Here is a 21827-nt window from a genome sequence, read left to right on the forward strand (position 1 = left end):
GAGGGCACACCACAACTGAGAAGAGATGTCAGTACATTGGTGGAGAATCGAAGACTGACCAACAAATGGTAACTGATATAGCAGAGTAGAAGTGAAAAGTAGGACCTACAGAGAATAGCTCTGAGAAGCAAGATACTTTGCCCTGTAAGACCTTGTTTGGACCCCAGAGACAAAATGTGCCATGAAAAGGGAATGTGACTCTCAAAGCTTAAGGAAGATAAGGAGATCGATAGCAAGCCAGTTTACAGAACATGCAGAGCCCACAAAATGCTCTCCCAAAGTGGTCAGTTAGCTTCTTTCCTCTACCCCTGGAGACAGCTAAAGGTTTATCCCCTGGAGAAATGAAAGAGCAGACTCTGGACTGAGGAAAATACAAGGTGGGAAGGAGAGACAGAGCTCAGAAGAGGGAATGAAGTGAAATGGAACAAATCTCTGGATTGAAAACCTATAGCCCAGTCACCCAGAAGGTAGGAGTTCATAAGCCATATACCCAGGGTTGTCAGATTTAGCAAATGGACATACAAGAAGCCCAGTTAAATTTGAATTTCATATAAACAATGAATAATTTTTAGTATAAATACATCCTGTGTAATGTGTGTGTGGGATGCACACATACAACTCCTGCTCAGTCTTTTAATGCCTTACTATTATATGCAAACAGATACTGAGAATCACAGAAAATTTTGTGAAGACCTCCCATACGAAATACAGAAGCCAAAGAAAATAGGAAAAAATTATATTCAGGGCAAACAGGGAGAAGAAAATAAAACCCAAAAACCATTGTTGATATCCTTAGACAGCTAAGATATTCATCCATGAAACAAGAACAGGATGCTTTAAAAAATAATAGGAGTGACCATAGAAGAAGAAAAAGCTCTTGAAATTAAGAATATTATGGCCAAAATAAAACATGAAATGAAAGCACTGGGAAATACACTCAGAGAACAAAAGGCAGCAATATGGAAAACACTGTTTTGTTTCATTATGTGCTTTTCAGTATTGTTTGATTTGTTAACTATGTGCATGTATTACCTTGATAAATATAAATTTAATTAATTTTTAATACATATTTTAAAAACAAAAATCCCAGCTCTGCCACCACCTGGCTCTGTGTCATCAGACAAATTATTCACCTCTCTGAGCCTCTTTTCTTCATGTGTAAAATGGAGCTAACAATACCTGTGTTATGTATCTTATTACATCTCGTAAATGCCTTGTATGTCTTATAAATGGCAACATCTGCAACCTCATTGCTTTATAACCCATTTATTTTGCATGTTTTGTGGCCCTCATGATTGACTTAGCTATCCTGATCTTCCATCTTTTTCTGGAATGATGTTCCTTGATTTGGGATTCATGGAGCCCTATACCCCTTCAATGTTTTTATTTCCTCTCTCTGACACTTGTAGGATTTTGTGTTATTTTTCTCAAAGTCAAAGCATTTTCCCAAGCCAAGTTCCCAAGTAACTTCTAAGGAGGAAAAAAATCTCCCCAGTTGGAGTCCATTTGTCAAGGCCTGTTAGGGATGTGTTGAATCACTGAGTGACCGCTGGGACGCAGCCAAGGAAGTTGGTTGCAACTCGTTTTCTCATTACTCTGTTCTTATCTTAATGCTGCAGCCCCTGCTGTTTGCTGACTCCCAAAGAAGCCAGCTTGTTCTCTTTTTGTCAGCATTATTGTCTTCTGAGGTTCCAAATAGCTACTCATTCCCTAATCTAGACCTTCAGGAGGCTGTTTCACTTGCTTGTCTAAAGTTGCATTAAAGTGTTGCCATATTTTTTAGACAAAACAATCCGTAGGGTTAATGAGGGGAATGGCAGCCACTACAAACCGTCACCCAGATGCTTTTATTTCACAAATATACAATTGTGGACATGATGTAATCCAAATCATCTCCTTTATTTTATAGATCAGGTACTGAGCTCCAAAAGGTTAAATGGTGTAGCTTGGGTCATGTAACTAATTAGTGGCTAAACTGAAACCCACACCTGCTTTTTCGGGGCATTTTCCACCATCACAGTATTCCTTCTCTCATGGAAGAATCAAGAAATAGTTGTCATTTGAGTTGGAGATACATTATATGGAATATTGACCTTCCCAGATGTATATTAATCAGTTTACTTTGAAAACCAGCATAGGTCCCTGTGCCCTCTCCCAAAGCAGGAGCTGGAGACAGGAGCTTGCGTGCAGTTAGCATAGCTTTGGAAGTGACATCAGGAACAGGAGTGGGGGACTGGGGCAGTAGAAATGGGAGGTAGGAAAGCTATTGTAAAGACACATTTCCTTGTTGGTCATCCCTGTGGTCACCTGGGCTTGATCCTGCAGGGACTGTCTGAAAATTCTCAAGTGCTGCACCTCAAAATTATCCACTCGCCTCCATTCTCCCATCAACCAAGGTTGTTCCATGGGCGTGAACTCCCAGGACTTGGGACTTCCGGGACATACCCACCTGAGGGCAGGAGATTCCTCCAGCGATCCCTATCCCACAGCCTCCCCACCCTGCACCAGCAGAAAGTAAGCGAGGCACCCCGTAGCTTCGGCAGAAGCTTGGTGCAGCAATGGCTGGGGAAAAGTGGGTCAAGAAGGCGTGGGTGGTCTGGCACAACTACTCTCTAAGGGTCCGGAGGACCGCTGGTTCTTCTGCCCTGGCTCCTCAAATCGAAAGTCAAGGGGTGCCTGGGTGGCTCAGTCCATTAAGCTTCCGCCTCATGATCTCATCTCAGGTCTTGATCTCGGGGTCATAAGTTCAAGCCCCACATTGGGGTCCATGCTAGGTGTGAAGCCTACTTTAAAAAAAAAAAAGTCATAATACTATTGAGGTCAATCAAAAAGGAAGCTCACTGCCTTCCTCCCCTAGGAAAGGGAAAGCACTCTAGAAAGGACCAGTGCAGGCAGGAAGATGCTCTTTTGGACCTTTTGGAGAGTTTATGACCCATCCCTACAGGCAAGATCTGCTCCTGTGTGCCCAAAGAGGAAAATAAGATTCCTAGAAATGTGGAACCCCTTTAAAAACAACCACAGAAACTTGTAAATTTAATTTCTAATGGCTTTGGTCATCCTTGGGATTCTATACTACAAGTGATAGGTGAAAGCAGAATTCACAGGCTTAAAAACAAAAATAAAACAAACAAAAAATTAGTGTGAATTTCTAGGCTTCACAACCCAAGTCTGGGGGCTAATTCTTTAGTCTGATTTTCCAACTTACTGAAAACATTTTCCAGTTTCTGCTGAGTGATTTTCTGAAATTGATTTCCGTGCCTATTTCTGAGTCCCTGCGGTGAATAAGGCTTTGATAATTAAATAGTAATTTCAGCATCTCGAGCAGGACTTAGACCAATCGGTGACCAGCCATGCGACTTTGAGGGAGTCACTCACTTAATCTCTCCTTGCCTTGGTTTCTTGTCAGCAGCATGGGGACAGCATATCACCCATATCAATCCCCTAAGGTCCCTGTGGTGGCCAAAGGAGATTACCTATTGCAAAGATAATTTGGTAGTTCAAATAATTAAGATTTCAATAATCTAAATAATGTAAATTTAAATCATTTAAATTTGACAACTTCGATCATTTAAAGTACCTTCTAAGGAGAAAAATCATTCAGCCAGAAAACTTAATAGAAGTTACACTGTAAAGGATGATGCTTGTTGGGAGTGTGGGTAGCTGTGTGGGTAAAAGCGTTAAAAATTCAAAGGGAAGTCACAAATGCCCTGTCTTTTTGTCTGCATATAAGTCAACAAAGATGATTATTAATAAAAACAACAGCTAGTATTTCCTGAGTGCTGACTTAGGAGCTTTATATATACATTATCCCATTTAATATTTAGAGCAATCCTGTTAGAATAGGCACTATTACTGACCTCGTAATACACATGATGGAAACTGATGTTTGGAGACATTCAGTAAATTGCTTACAATGTTAAATGGTAAAGCTGAGATTTGAACCAAGAAGTTGGACCCCAAATGACTGTGGCATTCTCTCTGCAGTTCTAGAACTACTGGAACTGAAGCCAATCCTGGGAACACTGAGGCATTAGGGACAGCAGTCACTTGAGCATGCCCACGCCTGAGGCCGGTTCCAAGCACGGGCAGCCAGCAGATAGCCATTCAACTAACTGCAGGCCCACCATCAGGGGGGAGGCGGGGTGGAGGCTCCGTAGCACTCTATCTCTCATCCAGTAGGCATCTGCTCTGTGCCTAGCACCGTTCTAGCTTTATAGGAGCTTCCTGTGTCATGGCTAGCATGGCGGCCCTGTGAGTGCAGACATCTCACTCTAGGAGGCCCAAAACCTGACACGATGCCTGACGTAATGAGTTCCCAGAATATTAGCTTTTCGATACTGAATTCTCATATCAGCCTCCAAAGTAGATATTATTGTCATCCCCATCTTACGGATCAGCATACATGGGCTTAGAGAGCGTAAGTAATTTGCCCAAAGTCAGTGAGTTGTCTGTGCTCACGTCCCCATGCCACATTGCCTCAGACCACTATAGAAACTGAGACTTACCCAATACTTCAGATTTTATAAATCCATTTGGATGCACAGCGCTTTTCCAACTGGCTCTCTAAGTTAATCAGATGGATCTTCAAACTGAAAATTTTCCATTTCCCTTTGTGCTCTACAAACATTCATCAGCAATTATGGAAAATGCCCGGTCTAATGGTATCTTTGTCTTTGTCTTTCCAAGGGGAGGCAATAAGTAACATTTTTCAAAGCATCTGATAATGACAGCAAAATGTACTAAATTATCTTAGATTGTTAGAGGAGTTATAGTTTGACCATCCTTTTAAAATTAGATTAATATCTAGAGCAATTTATTTTTTTAAATACAATAGGAACTCAACAAATGTTTCTACTGCTATGCAGACAGGAATATTCACTCATTCATCACTCAACAAATGTTTATTAGGAGCCCACTCTGCTTACTGTTTTCAGCTTCAGCTGTTGCCTGCACTCCACTTAGCCACCATATTGGAAAGAAGAAAGATAAATTAATGCAGAATAAGGCATAATGACTGATAACTCAACCCATTCTTATATTTTAACAGAGCCTAATGAATTAACCCGCTGAAAATATTCTACTGTTAGAACAGGCCCCATGGCAGGTTGATGGAAGAAATATTTTGGTACCTCTTGATGCATTTCAAAGCACTTTTACATTTATTCATCCCCATGTCCCCATCCACATGGTATTGCAACTGAATAAAATCTGAGAAGTTCATCCACTAGCACTTATTGATGCCTTCTTTATGCACTTCTCTAGGCACTGCTAGTTTCTGGGGCTGCACAGGCAGGTAAGACATAGCTCTTACCTCAGGGCGTCTGTGACCATGGGGAAGAGAGAAAACGAGTAATACCACAGCTTGAGGGGTGCTACAGCCAAAGGAAATGCAGGAGTGGCTAGGACACGGGCCATCTAGCCATTTGCCTTCCACCACCTCTTGGCCTGGTGATTGTGCCTGGACTGAACCTATTCTTAGGACTGTGTTGTCTAAACTTTGGCCATTCTCAACATTCAGTCAGTCTAGCCTTTCCATTTCCTGCATTTTGCCAATTTTATTCATGGCAGCAAAAGCCCAGCTTCCGACAGATAACTTCATTCAGGTGCTTAGCTGACCTTTGCGTTATCAGTGCTAGTCTAAAACTGGGAGACAGTTCACTTTCAAAATTAAATATATGACTTTTTTTCCTTTAGTCATAATTACTAGAGTTAACATCTGCATATTAATTTTCTACTCCTCTCAGTTGCTTTCATGCCCAAATTCCAGAGATCTCTCCAGAGTCTACATTTAGCAATCAACCACGGACATATGATTTGCCTGTTGAATGAGCTGTAAGAATACCAAAAGAACAGATCTCTTCCCCCCTGCACCCCCTCACCTCCCCACCCCCCACACACACTCATGCCACCCCTGCCTGATAATTCTGGGGCTGACACTGCAGAGGATCGCAAGGATGATCTGTCAGTTTGTCAGTAAAACCTTCCTGACATTCATGGACTTTTAGTAGATTTGGAACAGTGAGACGAACAGAGAGATAAAGAACATGTGCACATATATGCATGTACAGATATATAAATTTACCCCCCAAATTGTTTGATTAAAATATACACAGAAATGGTGATTTCTCCCTTTACAAATAAAAGGTGTCTTCTGCAAGATAGATTACAAACCAGAAAGGTTTTTAGTGTAGTGACGGGTGACCAGTAACCAATCTTTAGAATTATTTTTGAGGGTAATTTTAGCAGTTCTGTTCAAATGATGCTTTTTTAAAGACTGCTATTTTTCTAAATAGAGCCTTTGTCAGGAGAGCAGGATAAAAGCCTAATAAAAACATATCTGATTATAAATGAGATTTTCCAGTAAATTGCTTTTCACTAGCTGAGGTATTTGCCATTGTCCTTGAAAACCAAGGTTCCCAGTGATCTGCTTGAGAAGTTAATGATATAGTTCCTCATGACAGAAGAGCCTGGATCCAGGGAGTATTAGATAACTTTGTAGATTTTCACATGTTCCTTTTAGGAGTCCTGTGTTTTTAAAAGTGTTCCTATGTCTAACAGATTCACATATACTCACGCTGTTGAGTCTGTATAATCTATATACACATACACAGATAGATGCTTAAAGGAGCAGCTGTGTGGGCAAATGCATGTCTCAAAAGCACGGTGGATATCACATTGTTGCTTTGTAATGATCATCACTAAGGAGGAGGTCAGAATTACGCCCCCTGGAGCCACCAACCAGGTGGCGGAGGTGTGGAGCATCCCCTTGTTGATGATGGAAACACCTGTGTGGTGCCCGCCTTGGAACTTCGTATTTGGCACGTCCGTGTTGCAACAGCCTGCAGAGCCATTATATCTCATGAGGGCTGGGGGCCACTGCTGTCCATATTCTCTCAACATGCTGGGCTCTCTGGCCCCAGGGTTCATGCTACTCACGGCTTACCAAATGATCTCAGAGACCAGAAGTGGGAGGCTGGGGGCTTAGAATCTACCAAGATCTGCCCGTAACTGCCATGGGGCTCTGGAAAAATCACCCCACCTTCCTTCATCTTGAGTTTCCTCACCTCTAAAATGAGAGAAAGAGTAGATGTTTCTCAAATGTACCATACACCTCTTAGAGTCTATAATTATAATGAAAACTCAAACATAGAAAACAAATCACTCTATGACCCAGCAATTGTATATATGTATGTGCATGTGTGTGTGTGTGTGCATAGAGACAGAGGCAGAGAGAGAATGCACACAGATTCACAAGGAGACATACAAGGATGTTCATAGCAGCATTATATGTAATATGTAATAGCAAAAAAAATTGGAAATAATCTAAACCTTCATCATCAGGAAGTAAATAAATAGTGTATAGTAATACATGGAATAACCACACAGCGGTAACGTGGGTGAGTCTCACACTGAGCAAGAAAAGCAAGCTGCTAACGAATACATACACTACAATGACACTGTTTATAAAGTTTCAAAATATGCAGAGCAATAGTTTGCATGATTCACCCAGTAAAATTAGAAGGATCTATGTGGAGATGATTTATACAAAATTTAGGAAATGGACATCTTGTGGTGGGAGGGAGGGAGGCAGACGCAGGAGTGCAGAGCTGTACAGAGCGGATAAAGCTTTATTTCTCGGCTGGATGGTGAAGAGGTAGACACATTCTGTACGTCTGATGTGTAATTTGTATACCTTCTAAAACATATTAAGCATGCATAATAAATTTGTGATGTGACCTTTGCATATCAATACTTCCAAATCCTTTCTTGCAGCCTTATGAAAATGATTAACCCCACCTCCTGATTTTTCAAGATGGTTAAGTTTCAGGAACTTAAAAAAAAATTTAAGTGCACTTTGTTTTAAACTTTAAAGTGTCTATTTGACTATTTGTGTGACCAAACATATTACGAAGTGTATGATATACACGGTTTCAGCAGTGACTGAACTTGACAAAACTATGGTATGCAGAAAGTCCTGTTGCCTTCTGAGGTCACAGTCAAACCTTGGGACGTCAGAATAAATAGCAAGAAATAGCCACACTTTTGTCAATGGAGGAAAAATAAAATTAGTATGTCACATTTTTCTGTGCCCTACCGATTCTTTCCACCCCTTCTCTATCCATCATCCCCTAGGGACAGTGGATAATCCCTTTTGTCCCAATGCAGTGGAATCTAGTTTTGTTATAACGTGATGTGAAGCCTATAACTGATTTTGGGTCCAGTTGATTTAAGACTTTCACAGCAGTAACTCTAGCTATTAAAATTTCCATAGTTGGGAAACTTATCCTTATGGTTCTGCTCAGTTGCCCTATCACAGATTTGCATTTTTTAAGAAATTCTTTTCTGCATTGAGTTAGCCACCTAGGTAATATGTCTCCATTTTGCATCAGAGATATTATATCTCACATATTGATAATACTCTCCATACTCTCCGCAAATATAACAATATTAGTGGAAGGAGGGTCGGACATCATATGGGAATGATGTTCTTAAACTTCCCACAACTTGTTTTGTTGTTCTCTTGGTCTAGTGGGAATCTAGTCTTCAAGAATCTAATGGAGCTTTTCTTGGATAGATTTTATGTTGTTTTCTTATCTCAATCTCTCCAAATGGCAACTGTGAATACTCCAGTACAATTAGAATCAAGGTGAAACCAGTGGCTAGAGAGTTATTTTTTTAAAAATGAATAGGTGGGCGCCTGGGTGGCTCAGTTGGTTAAGCGACTGCCTTTGGCTCAGGTCATGATCCTGGAGTCCCGGGATCGAGTCCCGCATCGGGCTCCCTGCTCAGCAGGGAGTCTGCTTCTCCCTCTGACTTCCTTCCTTCTCTTGCTCTCTTATCTCTCATTCTGTCTCTCTCAAATAAATAAATAAAATCTTTAAAAAAAATAAAAACAAAAATGAATAGGTTTCTGAGGTAATCATTCTCATTCATTCGTTACTTCAACAAATATTTATTGAGCTACTACTACACATCAGGCACTGTTGTAGACACTGGGGATCTAAGAGTGAAGAGAAAGGGGCCAGGCCCTTGTCCTCGTGGAGTTTGCCTTCTAGTGATTTCTTAGAATAACTCAGAGGATTGAAATGACAGGTACATATGATGACAAGGATGATGACGGGCAAGCTCTTTCAGAAAGCCTTTCATGATCTTCCATGACCCTCCAAGCTAAGCTCAGTGCCTTCCTCCTCCCCTGCCCCAGGACACCCTGGGCATATCTTAGCCACTTGGGGCACCTGATATCTCAGTAGGTTGCCTTTGTATCCCAGCAGTGCCCCTCAGCAGCTGTGCAACCTTGGGCCAGTTAACTCAACCCTTTTGAGCTTAATAACTAGCTAATCCTACTGAGCACCTACTATATGTGCCAAGCTCTCTGCTAAGTGTTTTACATAAATCATTTTACCTAATCCTTCTACCAAGGTAGATCCCATTACTATTACTCTTACTGATAAGAAAATTAAAGCCCAACAAGGTTAAGTAACCTACTTGAGGTCCGTCATGTGGGTAGTAAGGGACAGAACCCATAGTAAGGGTCCAATAAATGTTTGCCTCATGGTGTGGTGGTGGGTACCAGGGGGAGGCAAGTGAGGCAAGTCATGCACATGCCATGTCAGATCCTGTTGAAAATCTTGATGCTTTGTTCATCATGGATTTTTCCTGCATTTATGTTTTTTTAAAATATTGTATTAAAATATGTATCTTGATAACTGAGCTTTTGGGCACCCACCATAATTTCTTGCCCAAAATGAGTGCCTCTCTCACCTCACTCTAGTCCCAGTATCATTAGTATTATCGTTGGCATCACATTGGAAGGGGAGTTACCTATTTATTTGTTGAATGCCCCTGCTAAATTCAGAGATGTTTAGAGGTTGCCCCCAAATCTTGTGTCCATAAATCTTGTTAAGAGTTGGCACAGAGTAGGTGTTCAAGAAATAGTTGTGGAACCAAACTTCCTTCTCCACAATAATTCAAAGGAAGACTAGCCACCCTTCAGTGAGAAGAGAGAACTAGCTGACCTCTTCGATCTCATGTAGTACGATTAGTCCATTGTGTGTCATTGTTGGCAGTAATCCTGTCAATATTATTAACATATTAACCACCGCTGTCAGGCACTGAGTATCTGCGAGGGCCAAACACTTAACACACCTCCTCTCAAAATCTCACCACAAAGCAGAAAACCGAGGCTCAGCAGTGTGGAATCACTTGCCTGGGGCCACACACCTAGTAAGCTAGTAAGTGACAGTCAGCACAGGTCAGTGTGAGTCCAGACTTGAGTTCTTTCCATTCCACCACCTTTGTTTCTCTTTCAGCTCACAGTCCGTCACTGAACAGACTGTGGCATGACTGGGGCTGTAGAGAAGGGCGTGGGCAAGTGAAGACGATGATGAAGTTATACAAAGAAAAGATCCACACACACCTGAACCCCCAAAGGGGAGGAAAGTTGCCGGGCCCTTCCGTGTCCCTGTGCAACACCCTCTCTGACCACTGCTACAGGGTTGTGGTGGCTATTATCCCATACTGTGGTGTGACCTTGACCTGTATCCATTTGGAGGGATGGATCCACAACTTGTCTGTGTGTCTCAAATACTTGTCTTCCTGACCTGCTTCCTTTCAAATAAATTGAGTAATTAGTCTGACCGGATGACAAGAAGTCTATACGGTTAGGCAGCTGGTGATGGGCACCCTAGATCAGAAACAAGGAACCCAGCATTATGCACCCAGCGTTATGTTCTTTGTTCTTCAAACTACATTGGGTCAGCACTAAGTGTCTAAGATCCTACTCTGATTTCCACCGTGAATGACATGGTTGTATTTTCCAAAGTGCATTTCTTAAAACATCAGTACTATGGGCGCCTGGGTGGCTCAGTCGTTACGCGTCTGCCTTCGGCTCAGGTCATGATCCCAGGGTCTTGGGATCGTGCCCCGCATCGGGCTCCCTGCTCCGCGGGGAGCCTGCTTCTCCCTCTCCCACTCCCCCTGCTTGTGTTCCTGCTCTGCTGTCTCTCTCTCTCTCTGTCAAATAAATAAATAAAATTAAAAAAAAAAAAAAGGAAAAGTCATGTAACTAGATGGAAGGAAAGTTTTGGGAAAATAAAAATAAATCACCTTATCCGAATATTCCTTTCTTTGCCTTTTCCGTATCTATACTTCTCCAAACGTGGATCCGTATGTGTATGTGTGTCCGGCACTGGAAATGTGCAGACGCTATGCTAACTACTTGCATTTAATCCTCACAGTAACCGTGTGAGTTAGCAAATATGATCTCCGTGTTTGAGATTTGGAAATGGAGGCTCAGCAGGTTTAAGTAACTTCCCAAAGTTGCACAGCGCGTAGGTGCCCGAGCCACTCTTTAAACAGTTATTTCTGACTCCACAGACTATGTGTTTAAGCACTGAAAGGCTGAAATAGTTATTTTCTAGCCTAGCAAAAACTATTTGCCCTGAATTTACTACCAGGGAGCTTAGCTTATCTCAGATCCTCATAGAGCTGAGTTCTCTGTTGAATGATAAAAGAACATTCCAAATTGTTCCGCTTTTTATTTGTCCTTGCTTCCCTCCTCTGACTTTCAGTCACAAGAGCTTCACAGCCAGTAATCCTAAACGCGGGACCACATTGTTTTCTGTTTTATGGCTCGACAATCTCCTCTGTTGTAAGTACATTCAGAAATGATTGTGGCTTTTTCTTGAAGCCTCAACATTTTTTAAAAAAGTGATTTATTTTGACAGTGCTTTAGCCTCATGATTTCAAATATTAAATGTGACTTGCTTGGTTCAGGTGATCTTATATTTTCCCATAAATGTGTTTATGTCACCCTGCAGACTGAGAAATTTCATTCCAGATTTTTTTTCTTTCTTCCTTCATTTGATTTTGTGCAGGAGGAGGACTGAATTCTTTGAACTTGTCAGTAAAGGAGAATATGATTGGAACATCAAAAACCATCGTGATATATTTCGGTAAGAAGCAGCTCTTGTTTATGTGTTTCTTCATTATTTGAAGATTTCACCATGCTTTTCAGACAGTGCTAAGGGCACACACGTGAATTTTAAAGTAACAAATCTTAGCTTCCATTGAAAACATTCAGAGAGTAGTTGAATAATTAGAGAATAGATAGATGGCATATCTTTTCATCTTCTAATCCATTATATTTTTGCCGCCTCTCCATAAATTTGCCTTCAGTATTAGAAAATGGTGTTCAAATTGGTTCAGTTTCAGCAAGCTGTGACTTCCTCTTTTTCCTGGGGTGGGTGTGTATGTTGAGGGGAGAGAGGATTTTGAACCTTAGAAAACAGTGTTAGCCAAAACAAAGTAGAGAGTTAACTTTGGGGGTTTTTTTTTAGAGACAACAGGCGTTGTAGATGGAAAACCAATTGGAACAGTTTGGGTGGCAGAAATAAGGAATCTGTTCTAGAATTTTCACTGAACTTCTTCCTAGTTGTTTAGAAAAGACAGCAGCAAACCACGGCCCTTACGTGGCACATTTGAACCCCCTGACTGGAGCCATCCCGCTGGCTAGGCACTATTCCACTCTCTCTCAGATCCTGTCCCTCCACTGTCCCTACCTTACCCACCCCCAGACCTTCTGCTGCCTCAGTCCTGTTCCAAATTGGAAAGCTTGTATTCCTGGAAAAGCCTGTGAGGCCTGGACTGAGGCTCCTTGTATCTGTTCCACAGCCAGGTGACTACTAGAATCACCCAGAACCGGACCCCTCATGGCGGCCCCCTAGCTGCTATGCAAGCCCCTTCCCCCCACCGCCTCCAACTTCAGAACGCAGGGCTGCCTGCCCCTCCCCCTCTGCCCCTGACCTCGCTTCCCCCTTTCCCCAGGACTTCTCACCAGGGCCCTCTGTTTCTCCCCTCCTGCGGTAATATTTCTCTCCGCTATCTTTTCAGACCTTTTTCTTCTTCCTGTCCAGGGTGGGAGGGGACCCTTCCTCCTTCAAAACTGGTCCTCCCCATGTGTCCTAACTCCGTTCCCTCCACCTCCCCCGCCCCTGAACTTGCCTCCTCAATTATGCTCCTTTGGCATTTTCCAAAATCTGCTTTTTTCCAGCATGACCATTCTAGGCCTAAAAATATGCTTCTGTCTCCTCAGGCAAAAATATCATGCCTAAAATCTGCCTTCTTCCCCAGGTCCATTCATAGTCCCCGTTTTCTCTTCAGTTCCACACTTGACTCACCCTCCTCCTAACTTCTTGCAAGGCATGTGTTTCTTTTTAAATAATTTTGAGTTCCACAAGTAATTATAGGAATACATTTTTCTGTAACAACTGAAAACATGACAGATGAGCCGCCAGACCTTCCCTGGGCTTCACTCCCAATTCCCATACTGAAGCGCAGCTATACGCTGTTACCAATTTGTTGTAAACTTTCCAGCCACTTCTAAAGCATTTATGTACATGTATATTCTGAGGGAAAAAATGCTGTTGAGTGTGGACTTGTTTGTTTGTTTTAACATAAGTTACGTATTTATATATCCATCCAAACTGGCTTGTTCACTCAACTGTATGCCTTGGAATTTTTTCTGTGTCCCTATGTCATCAGCTTTTACTGTTGCACAGTACTTCAAAGTACGGATTTACCACAGAGTAGCTAGCCGTTCCTCTACTGAGGCCTTCAGTCTGTGAAATGTGACTTCTGCTCCTTTTGAAAGTCACCAGTCACCTCCCAAGGATCAAATTCTAGGGCCTTTGTTCTCTCCCGGGATCGCATCACAGCCCCTCATTGCACTGGCCTTTCTGTGTTGAAGCTCTGTGTTGAAGCCTCCTTGGAGGCTGCCGAGCCCTGGGCTTCCAGATTTTGTACTCTCTTCTGACTCTTGCTTCTCCTCTTTGTCCTTCTCCAGCCCTAACCCCTCTCCACCACCCTTGAAAGGCAAGGACCCCCGAGGACCCATGTTTGAGATTTCTCTCCTGTTCCTCAGCCTCATGGTGGCTTTAACAAGCACCTCTTCTCACGTGACTCCTGCCCTCTCTCTCCAGCCTGGCCTCTCTTCTGAGCACAACTCCTAAAATGCCCGTGCTCATTCCACATCTCCACCTGGGTGTTTTCCTACAGAGGTTTTCAAACGCTTTTGGGCAGGGAACCCCAAATGGAAGAAAAATCTGGAAGTACAGTGTGTAAAATAGAGGTGCTCCGGGAGCTCTCCACGCCCCGCCCTCAGCTTTGCCTTCCCTCCCCCGTTTCATGGTTAGACTCCGACCACTGGCACCGAGGGGCAGGGGGGCTCCGGGGGACCACCGTCTTAGAGAACCTGAAAAAAGCAATAAAACCAACTAAAAGTCGGTCTGCTTTTTATCATCACCACGTGCCTGCAGCCTGAACAATGTCAACGATAAGCTACTTCTCCCCGAGAAAAATCTTATGTTGGTAGAAGTCCTAAACAATTGCTGAGTTTACTGTTGAGTATCAAAATAATTGATCTGAAAGCTTCAGATGAGCACATTATTACTTATCCTTTAGTTGTACACGTCTGGTACCTGCAAGTTCACTGCGAGAGTGCGCGGGGACCCCGTCAGCCGCTGACACCGGTAGGCGCGGTGCCCACTTCAAGTCTAAGTTCGTTTCGCGCGGGCTCCGCGGCTAGTTGGTGCCTTCCACCTACGGAGCTTCACATTCCCGCTTTCAAACAGTACATCCGGAAGAAACAATGATAGCACAGTAACGGCAAGGACGAAAAAACATAACTCGACTCACTTCGCTTCTGTCATTTTGTGTTGACCATTTGGACGTTTTATTTGTGTCTTAAATTTTAAAACCGTGACACAGAGGGCAAGGCTCTAAGTGGGATTTTTTGTTTGGTGAGTGCCAAACGGAGCTCATACGTGAACTATTTTACTGACTATGAATCTATTTTTTTAAATTACAATGGATTCTTTTTCATCGCTAATTGTTTTAAAACGAGAACCAATCAAGAAAATGATGGTTAACCCAAGACTGTTGTTGCAATGACTTGGCACATAGAGGGGAGGTGCAATAAAAATGATCTGCCGAGAGAGAGCGTCGGGTACTCCGGCTGCGGCCCCGCCGACCGCAGAGGAGGCCGTACCTCCGGGCTCCTGACCACTCGTTCACTCAGCGCGCCGCGTAGCTGCACACCCCCCACCACAGACTGAATGAGAAGTATGCGGACCTCAGGAGTAACTTCCTCCCTCCTCTCTGACTCTAGAAAAGACCTTGCACTTCTTCTAGAGGCATCGAAACAATAGGCTATCACTACTCATTCACCCCCTTTGGTCCTTCCTCTGGAATCTCTCAGCCTTCTCCTTGCCTTTCCATTCTCCTGCCCTTCCTTGTTTTAGGCCCTTATCAGTTGGTACTTTCCAACTGGTCTCCCTGCTTCCCTTCTTCTCCAAACTTTTTTCACACCCACCACCGAAAGTTCTGCCTGGAACGTCTAGCCAGGTCCTTCCTGAATCCCCAACCCTAACAGACTCCCCAGTGTCAGTTGGATGAAAGTTTCAGACCCCCCCCCCCGCCCCCATCTTCCCTCCCAGCCTTTTTCCGTCTTCCTTCTCAGTATGGACTTCCTGCTCCACTGTAGAGCATTCACTGAAAATAGAGATCCTTCTGTCAGACTTTATGGATTCCGGCTCCAGCTTTGATACTTCCTCACTGTGTAACCTCTGGCAAACTTTGTACCTGTCTGATCAAGGAATGCAAAACACTAATTTGCTTTGTAAAATGGAGGTAATAATGGTATCCCTGCCTCACCTAGAGGCTATGTAAATCACTCTGTAGTGCTTGCGGGATTAATGGTCCCTATTAGAATGATCACTAACAGAGAACCTAGCTAGATACTCAATACCCATGTTGATTGATGAATGGTGACATGAATTTGAGAAGTAAGCCTCAAATTATCAAGCAGATGGAAGCTAAATCATTGTCCAAGTTACAGTATAAGTAAGCAACCTCATAGAGATTATTTCCTGTCTAGGAGACAGACTGCAAAGTTCAATGCATTACCTACAGTCTTGTCTCCCTCCGGTACCAGCAGAACCTAAAAGGAGAAGCATTTGAGTGTAGCAAGAGGGGGTCTGGTAGCTTTGTGATAAACACAGAATCCTGACTCCTTACTCGCTTTGGGAAAGTTACTTCATCTCTCCGTGCTTCCTTTTACCGCTCTATAAAATGGGAGTAACGGCCCCTCCTTCTGAGGGTTCAGTAGATTCATTTATTAGTAGTTAGGGGGTCAGCACTTAGTACGGAGGCAGGCACACAGCAGAGTGCTTGTTACAGAAGATCAAATAAGAAGAATGCACCCCTGCATTGCTCCGCGGAGTGCTTAGCACAGGGGGCTTGGGATTAGGTGCTGCCGAACTCGTGGAGGGGGCTGCTGAGGCCAGCATGCCTGGCGGGGCTTTGAATGACCTATTGTTACCTGCCATTCTGCCCTGTTCCCTGGGGGGGTTTCCTGGGGAAGTTACACAAACTCCACTACCATCATGCTCTGCCATCTGGGAAGCAGACATGTTTCCAAGGCATTGGAGTCCGGCAGGGTAGGAAATGTTAACACCCGTCATCAGGACAGCCCCCTGACCTCTAACAACACACCCCTTTCTTCCAAAAGGAGCCAACCAAGATGTGGTCTCTTGACTCCAATCCATCATCGCTTTTCATCACATCCTGCTGGCTTTAGTACAAAGAAAGCAAATTTTGGACAAAGGGTGTGCCTTGTTTTTCCCACCTCCGCATCACATCACATGATAAGCACCAGAGCTATCCACAATTTAAATTGTCCCCCATGTTTTTATATCCATTGTTCGGGGTGAATTCTAGTTAAACCCAGTAGAAATCTGCCCCTCAAAGATCTGGTTCAGATCTTCCTGTGCTTTCTTATGTGCTCAAATTAATGAAAACTGGTGCTGAATATGTTTCTTCTTCATAATGCTGATAAAACATGGTTGCTGCCAGGTAATAAACTGGAGTGAAACAGTGTGGCTCTCCCAGTAAATCTTAGCTCCGTAGAGCAGGTGGAAATGAAGGAGCTCCTAGGGTAGCATGCGCCTCGCCTCTTTGCTATAGGTTTCCATCCATTCCCATCAATCAGCGATAAGTTGGTGAAGAGATTCATCAGCTATGTATATGGCATTATAGGCTGATTCCCTTGCTGCTAGTTAAAAATAAAAAGCAGTGTCCAGTAGAGATTATTTTAAGCAGAGCTTGCTTAGCTCTGGTGTAGAGAAAGTAGTTCTTTGCCTTCCTTGATCCGCTGCAGACATAACAAAAGGGCCGCCACGGAGGCTGAGGCTGTGTGTTTGCTTTGTCTTCTTAAGCAGTGTGGCCACATGATGGAGATGCTAAACATGGGGACTGTAAACAGTGCTTCCCTTGTTGAAGGAAAGACACGTGAGAGTTGGCCTTGGTCCCATTTTATTTATTTATGTATCTAGCACGGATTTGTTTAGGAAGAATGCAACAAAAGATTATTCAGGCTGTTTTGTTTGGTTCTGTTTTTCAGATCAATGTTAATGACAGCCTGTGACCTTGGAGCCGTGACCAAACCGTGGGAGATCTCAAGACAGGCAAGTGGTGATTAATGGCCGGGCCTGGCAGAGGAGGGACTGGAGGTGGGGAGGGGGGGAGGGGGGAGCAATATTCCCAGAGCCCCGACTCCCAGGCACTGAAGCCCTAGTCAATTTGCATCAGTATTAACATGGTGTAAAAAATAGCAGGAGGCTCAGACGAGACATAGTTTATTGCACAGCCGTTCATTAACGTGCTTCCACTGAGTCATAATATGCCTGATTCTCTAAGATTTTTTTAACACTCTAAATCCAAATAATGCATTGGCCATGTCCTAAGGCAAGAGTTTCAAAAATAGAGTTTTTAAATAGGTAATCGTGTTTTAGCGCAAGGTCTGCTTTTTTCTCATCTTAAAAGAGAGAGAGAGAGAAAAGAAACCAAGGAGGTCAAAAGGAAATTTTATTTTTTTCTTTTTAAGGACTATTTAGAGATCAGATCACTTTGGCCGAAGTGTGCAATATCCACAAAAAATCATGCCTTTACCACCTATCTGGTTTCACTGCCGAACATGTTAGTTTAGAGCAAGAATAGTTTTCAAGCCGATAACCACACAGTTAAAGATCCTTGATTACTAATAGTTTTTGGAGATTAATATCTTTTCATTTTTATGAAGCACCTACTGTGTGGGGTGTGAAATAGTAACTTGGTATCTTAAGTCTCAACATTTTAGGGAAAGTAAAATAGATTCATATAACAATAAATAACTAATATTTATTGACTATCTAATATCCAAATATCTAATTTCAAAGCCCCCCCCACCTTTGATTTAGGTATAGTTACTCCAGTAGGCTGAATAATAGCAACCCAAAGATAGGGGATCCTAATTTCTGGAACCTGTAAATATTGCCTTAGAAGGAAAAAGGGTCTTTGCAGGTGTGATGAAGTTAAAAATCATCATTATCATTATTATTGTCATTATCCTGTATTATCCAACTGGGCCCTAAATTCAATGACAGGTGTCCTTAGAAGAGAGAGATGCAGGGAGATTACACATTCAAAAGAGGAGAAGGGGATGTGAAGACAAGGCAGAGAGTAGAGCGATGCGGCCACAAGCAAAAGAAAGGTGGCAGCCACCAGAACCTGGAAGGGACAGAGGATAGATTCTCCCCTAAAGGCTCCAGAGCAAGCTTGGCCTTGGCAACACCTTGATTTCTGTCCAGTGAACTGATGTTGAGCTGCTGACCTCCAGAACTAGAAGAAAATAGAGTCCTATTGTTGTTGTTTTTTTTTAAGATTTTATTTATTTATTTGACAGAGAGCGAGAAAGAGAGCACACAAACAGGGGGAGCAGGAGGCTGAGGGAGAAGCAGACTCCCCGCTGAGCAGGGAGCCTGATGCAGGGCTCTATCCCAGGACCCTGAGACCATGACCTGAGCCAAAGGCAGACGCTTAACCAACTAAGCCACCCAGGCACCCCAATTCCTGTTGTTTTAAACCACCAAGTTTGTGGTCATGCCTGGCAACCCTGGGAAACTGATACAGTTTATTACCCCTATTTCACAAATGGGAAAAGTGAAGCCTAGAAAGGATAGCTTGAGGTGATACAGCTAGTAAGTGATGGGGCTTGGTATTCAAATCCTAGCAGATTAAGCTCCAAAGCCTTCACTCTTTACAGTGCCTTACACTATCTCACACCGGATACATCAGTGGGCATTTTTATTTTTTTTTTAAGATTTTATTTATTTATTTGACATAGAGAGAGACAGCAAGAGAGGGAACACAAGCAGGGGGAGTGGGAGAGGGAGAAGCAGGCTTCCCGCCGAGCCGGGAGCCCAATGCAGGGCTTGATCCCAGGACCCTGGGATCATGAGCTGAGCCGAAGGCAAACGCTTAATGACTGAGCCACCCAGGCGCCCCTCAGTGGGCACTTTAAATGATGCCAGTGGTAAGGAGAATGAGCTATTATCCTTCAGCCTCAGTGGCTTAAAACAACATATTGTTCATGAACATGTGCATCCAGGGTCAGCTGGTACTGTTCCTCATTTTGGACTCGGGCTGAAGGAGCAGTTACCATGTGGATCATTCTGACAGAAGCCCTAGCCTGCCTCATACTGGCAAGTAAATGCCTCTTCCCAAGAATTCATTGGCCAGAACTTGTCACAAGACCCCACTCAACCAGGAAGTATAATTTCGTGTGCCCAGAATGTAGAAAGCCAGAAATAGTTAATGAAAATGTGACTACCACAGTTTGCCCTTCTAATCACCAAAAGTGTGATTCACTCTCCTTCCTGCAGGCAAAATATAGTCAGCCTTTCCCCAAGGGAAATGACCCAAACATCCCATTAGTCATGGTATCAAGCTCAAAGTCCAAGATCTCTGGGTGATTCATGCCAGTCTCTACATCAGGTCTGGATGCAAATTAAAGACCTACACACACCCCAAACATAGCATCTTACATACACCCAAACCACAAAATACTCATTGTGATACTCCCATTCAGAAAGGAAAGAGATGGCCAACATTTGGCAGTTAAGGGGCCACAGTAATTCCAAAATCCCACTGGGCAGTCACTGTGAGGCCATCCATTCTGTGGTAGGCTCTGGTTCTCTGCAAGATGCTCCCCAACCATCATTATCCATGGCTGCTAGATCTATTCTGGGAAATTATCCCTTTTCCATTGTCCTCCTTGGCTATATCCAAAGGTCAGGCAGCTTTCCAACCTGTTTCCCACCCAAAATGGTTGAGGACCCAAGGCTTGTTTTAGGCTTTAAGTAGTCACAGTCTTATGTGGTTTTTGGCACCAAACTCTCTTGCACGTTTAGTCAGCTTCTTGTGTCTTTGATTCTAGTCATTTCCACTTGCCAATAACCACATACACAGTTCTATTCTAGATGGACTTCTTAGATCTGCCATATCTCTTTGCTTCCTTGTTTTCAAGAACAAAGAAAAATAACATATGTACGTCTTTCTTCCTCCTTCATGACCCAATTCCTAGCAGTCGGGGCCCAAAAGGTGCCAGTGAGAGAACCATGTAGTAAAATCATTTCTCTGGGCCATTTTGTACAATGGAAGGGATATCCTGGGTACCACTTACTTCATTCGAAGTTCTTAACTGTGAGTGCACTGGCCGTACCTTTGATTCTTGTTTCAAGGCTGAGTTGTTGTTGTTTTTTTAAGATTTCATTTTTAAGTAATCTCTACACCCAACATGGGGCTTGAACTCACAACCCTGAGATCAAGAGTCACATGCTCCACCGGCTGAACGAGCCAGATGCCCTGCAAGGCTGAGTCTTGATCAGCCTTTGTCATTCAAAACATATCTCAATTTTTATTTTTATAGTTTGGGATTAAAAAGCAGTTTCATCTTTCATCCCTGAAGATGAAGACTCTGAATTTGTGACTCTTCCTTTTCATTTCTGATGATAAGCCTGCCAATCCTTTTCTGAGCTCACTTCTTACAATACTTAGCAAAACATAGTCAATAGCAGTCGTCACGAGCTACTAACATTTGTTTTCCAATCTCTTCCCCTAAGGCAGTAAATTCATTAGATACATTATTTGTTTTATGTATCTAATGAATCATTTTTAGATACATTTTATGTATCTAATGAATCAGTGAGAATTGTACAAAATATTTTGCCACTGTGTAACATGGGCCATCATCCTTACAGCCTCCAACAACATTTCTTCACTGTCATATACCTGGTCCCCTTGCTGATGCCACATATTTTAGGGTCTTCTTATTTGTCTTCCTTTTTTTCTTTTTCTTTCAACAGCAGCACCTCAATTCCATACTAGTTTTTGTGTTAGTCAAAACTAGGGTAGGCTTTGCTGCAGTAACAAATATATTCTCAAATTTCGCTGCTTAACTCAAAGAAACGCTTATTTCTTTGCTCCTGTCACAGTCCAGTGTAGATTGGGCAGTTTTCCTACAAAGTTCTCCTCCAATAAATAGCTCTCCTCCAACTGAGCCTTGGCTTTCATTTTAGTGTGACACATTTGAAGTTACATAAAGCAGGGTAAGTGGGAAGAATTTGCACGGTTGAGTGGCTTATTTCTACATCTCTGCCCACTCTTCACTGCCCCCGTGTGGGAAGGCTCCCCTACAGTGAAGTTGGGGAACAGAGAAGAGGTAGGAATCTTCCAGGTACTGGGGAAAGGTATAGTAGCAGAGGTGGGCAGTCTGACTGGGATGGAAAGAAGTGGAGGAGTGGAGAGTGGGAGAAGTTCAGGGGAGCAGGGGAAAACTAGAGAAGATTGGAAAGCGAGTGAGACGATGAAGTATGGTGTGCCAGGCCTTTCAGGAACCCCAGGGAACGGCACATCAACAACTAGAGGAGCAGTAACCCTCTTGGGAGCAGGAA

General features: G+C 43.1%; 1 protein-coding gene across 1 annotated transcript in view; it reads left to right on the forward strand.

Moving 5' to 3' along the window:
• Positions 1 to 21827, forward strand: part of PDE11A (phosphodiesterase 11A) — a 376001-nt gene that overhangs the window by 317624 nt on the left and 36550 nt on the right. Inside the window, exons 16-17 of the mRNA XM_028123415.2 lie at positions 11877 to 11954; positions 17459 to 17522. Of these exons, the coding sequence (XP_027979216.1) occupies positions 11877 to 11954; positions 17459 to 17522 (142 nt within the window). The remainder of the gene's footprint in view (positions 1 to 11876; positions 11955 to 17458; positions 17523 to 21827) is intronic.

This window comes from Eumetopias jubatus, unplaced genomic scaffold (genome assembly GCF_037043125.1).
Source record: "Eumetopias jubatus isolate StellerSeaLion01/CBP00866 unplaced genomic scaffold, mEumJub1_p1.0 scaffold_3, whole genome shotgun sequence".
Lineage (NCBI taxonomy): Eukaryota > Metazoa > Chordata > Mammalia > Carnivora > Otariidae > Eumetopias > Eumetopias jubatus.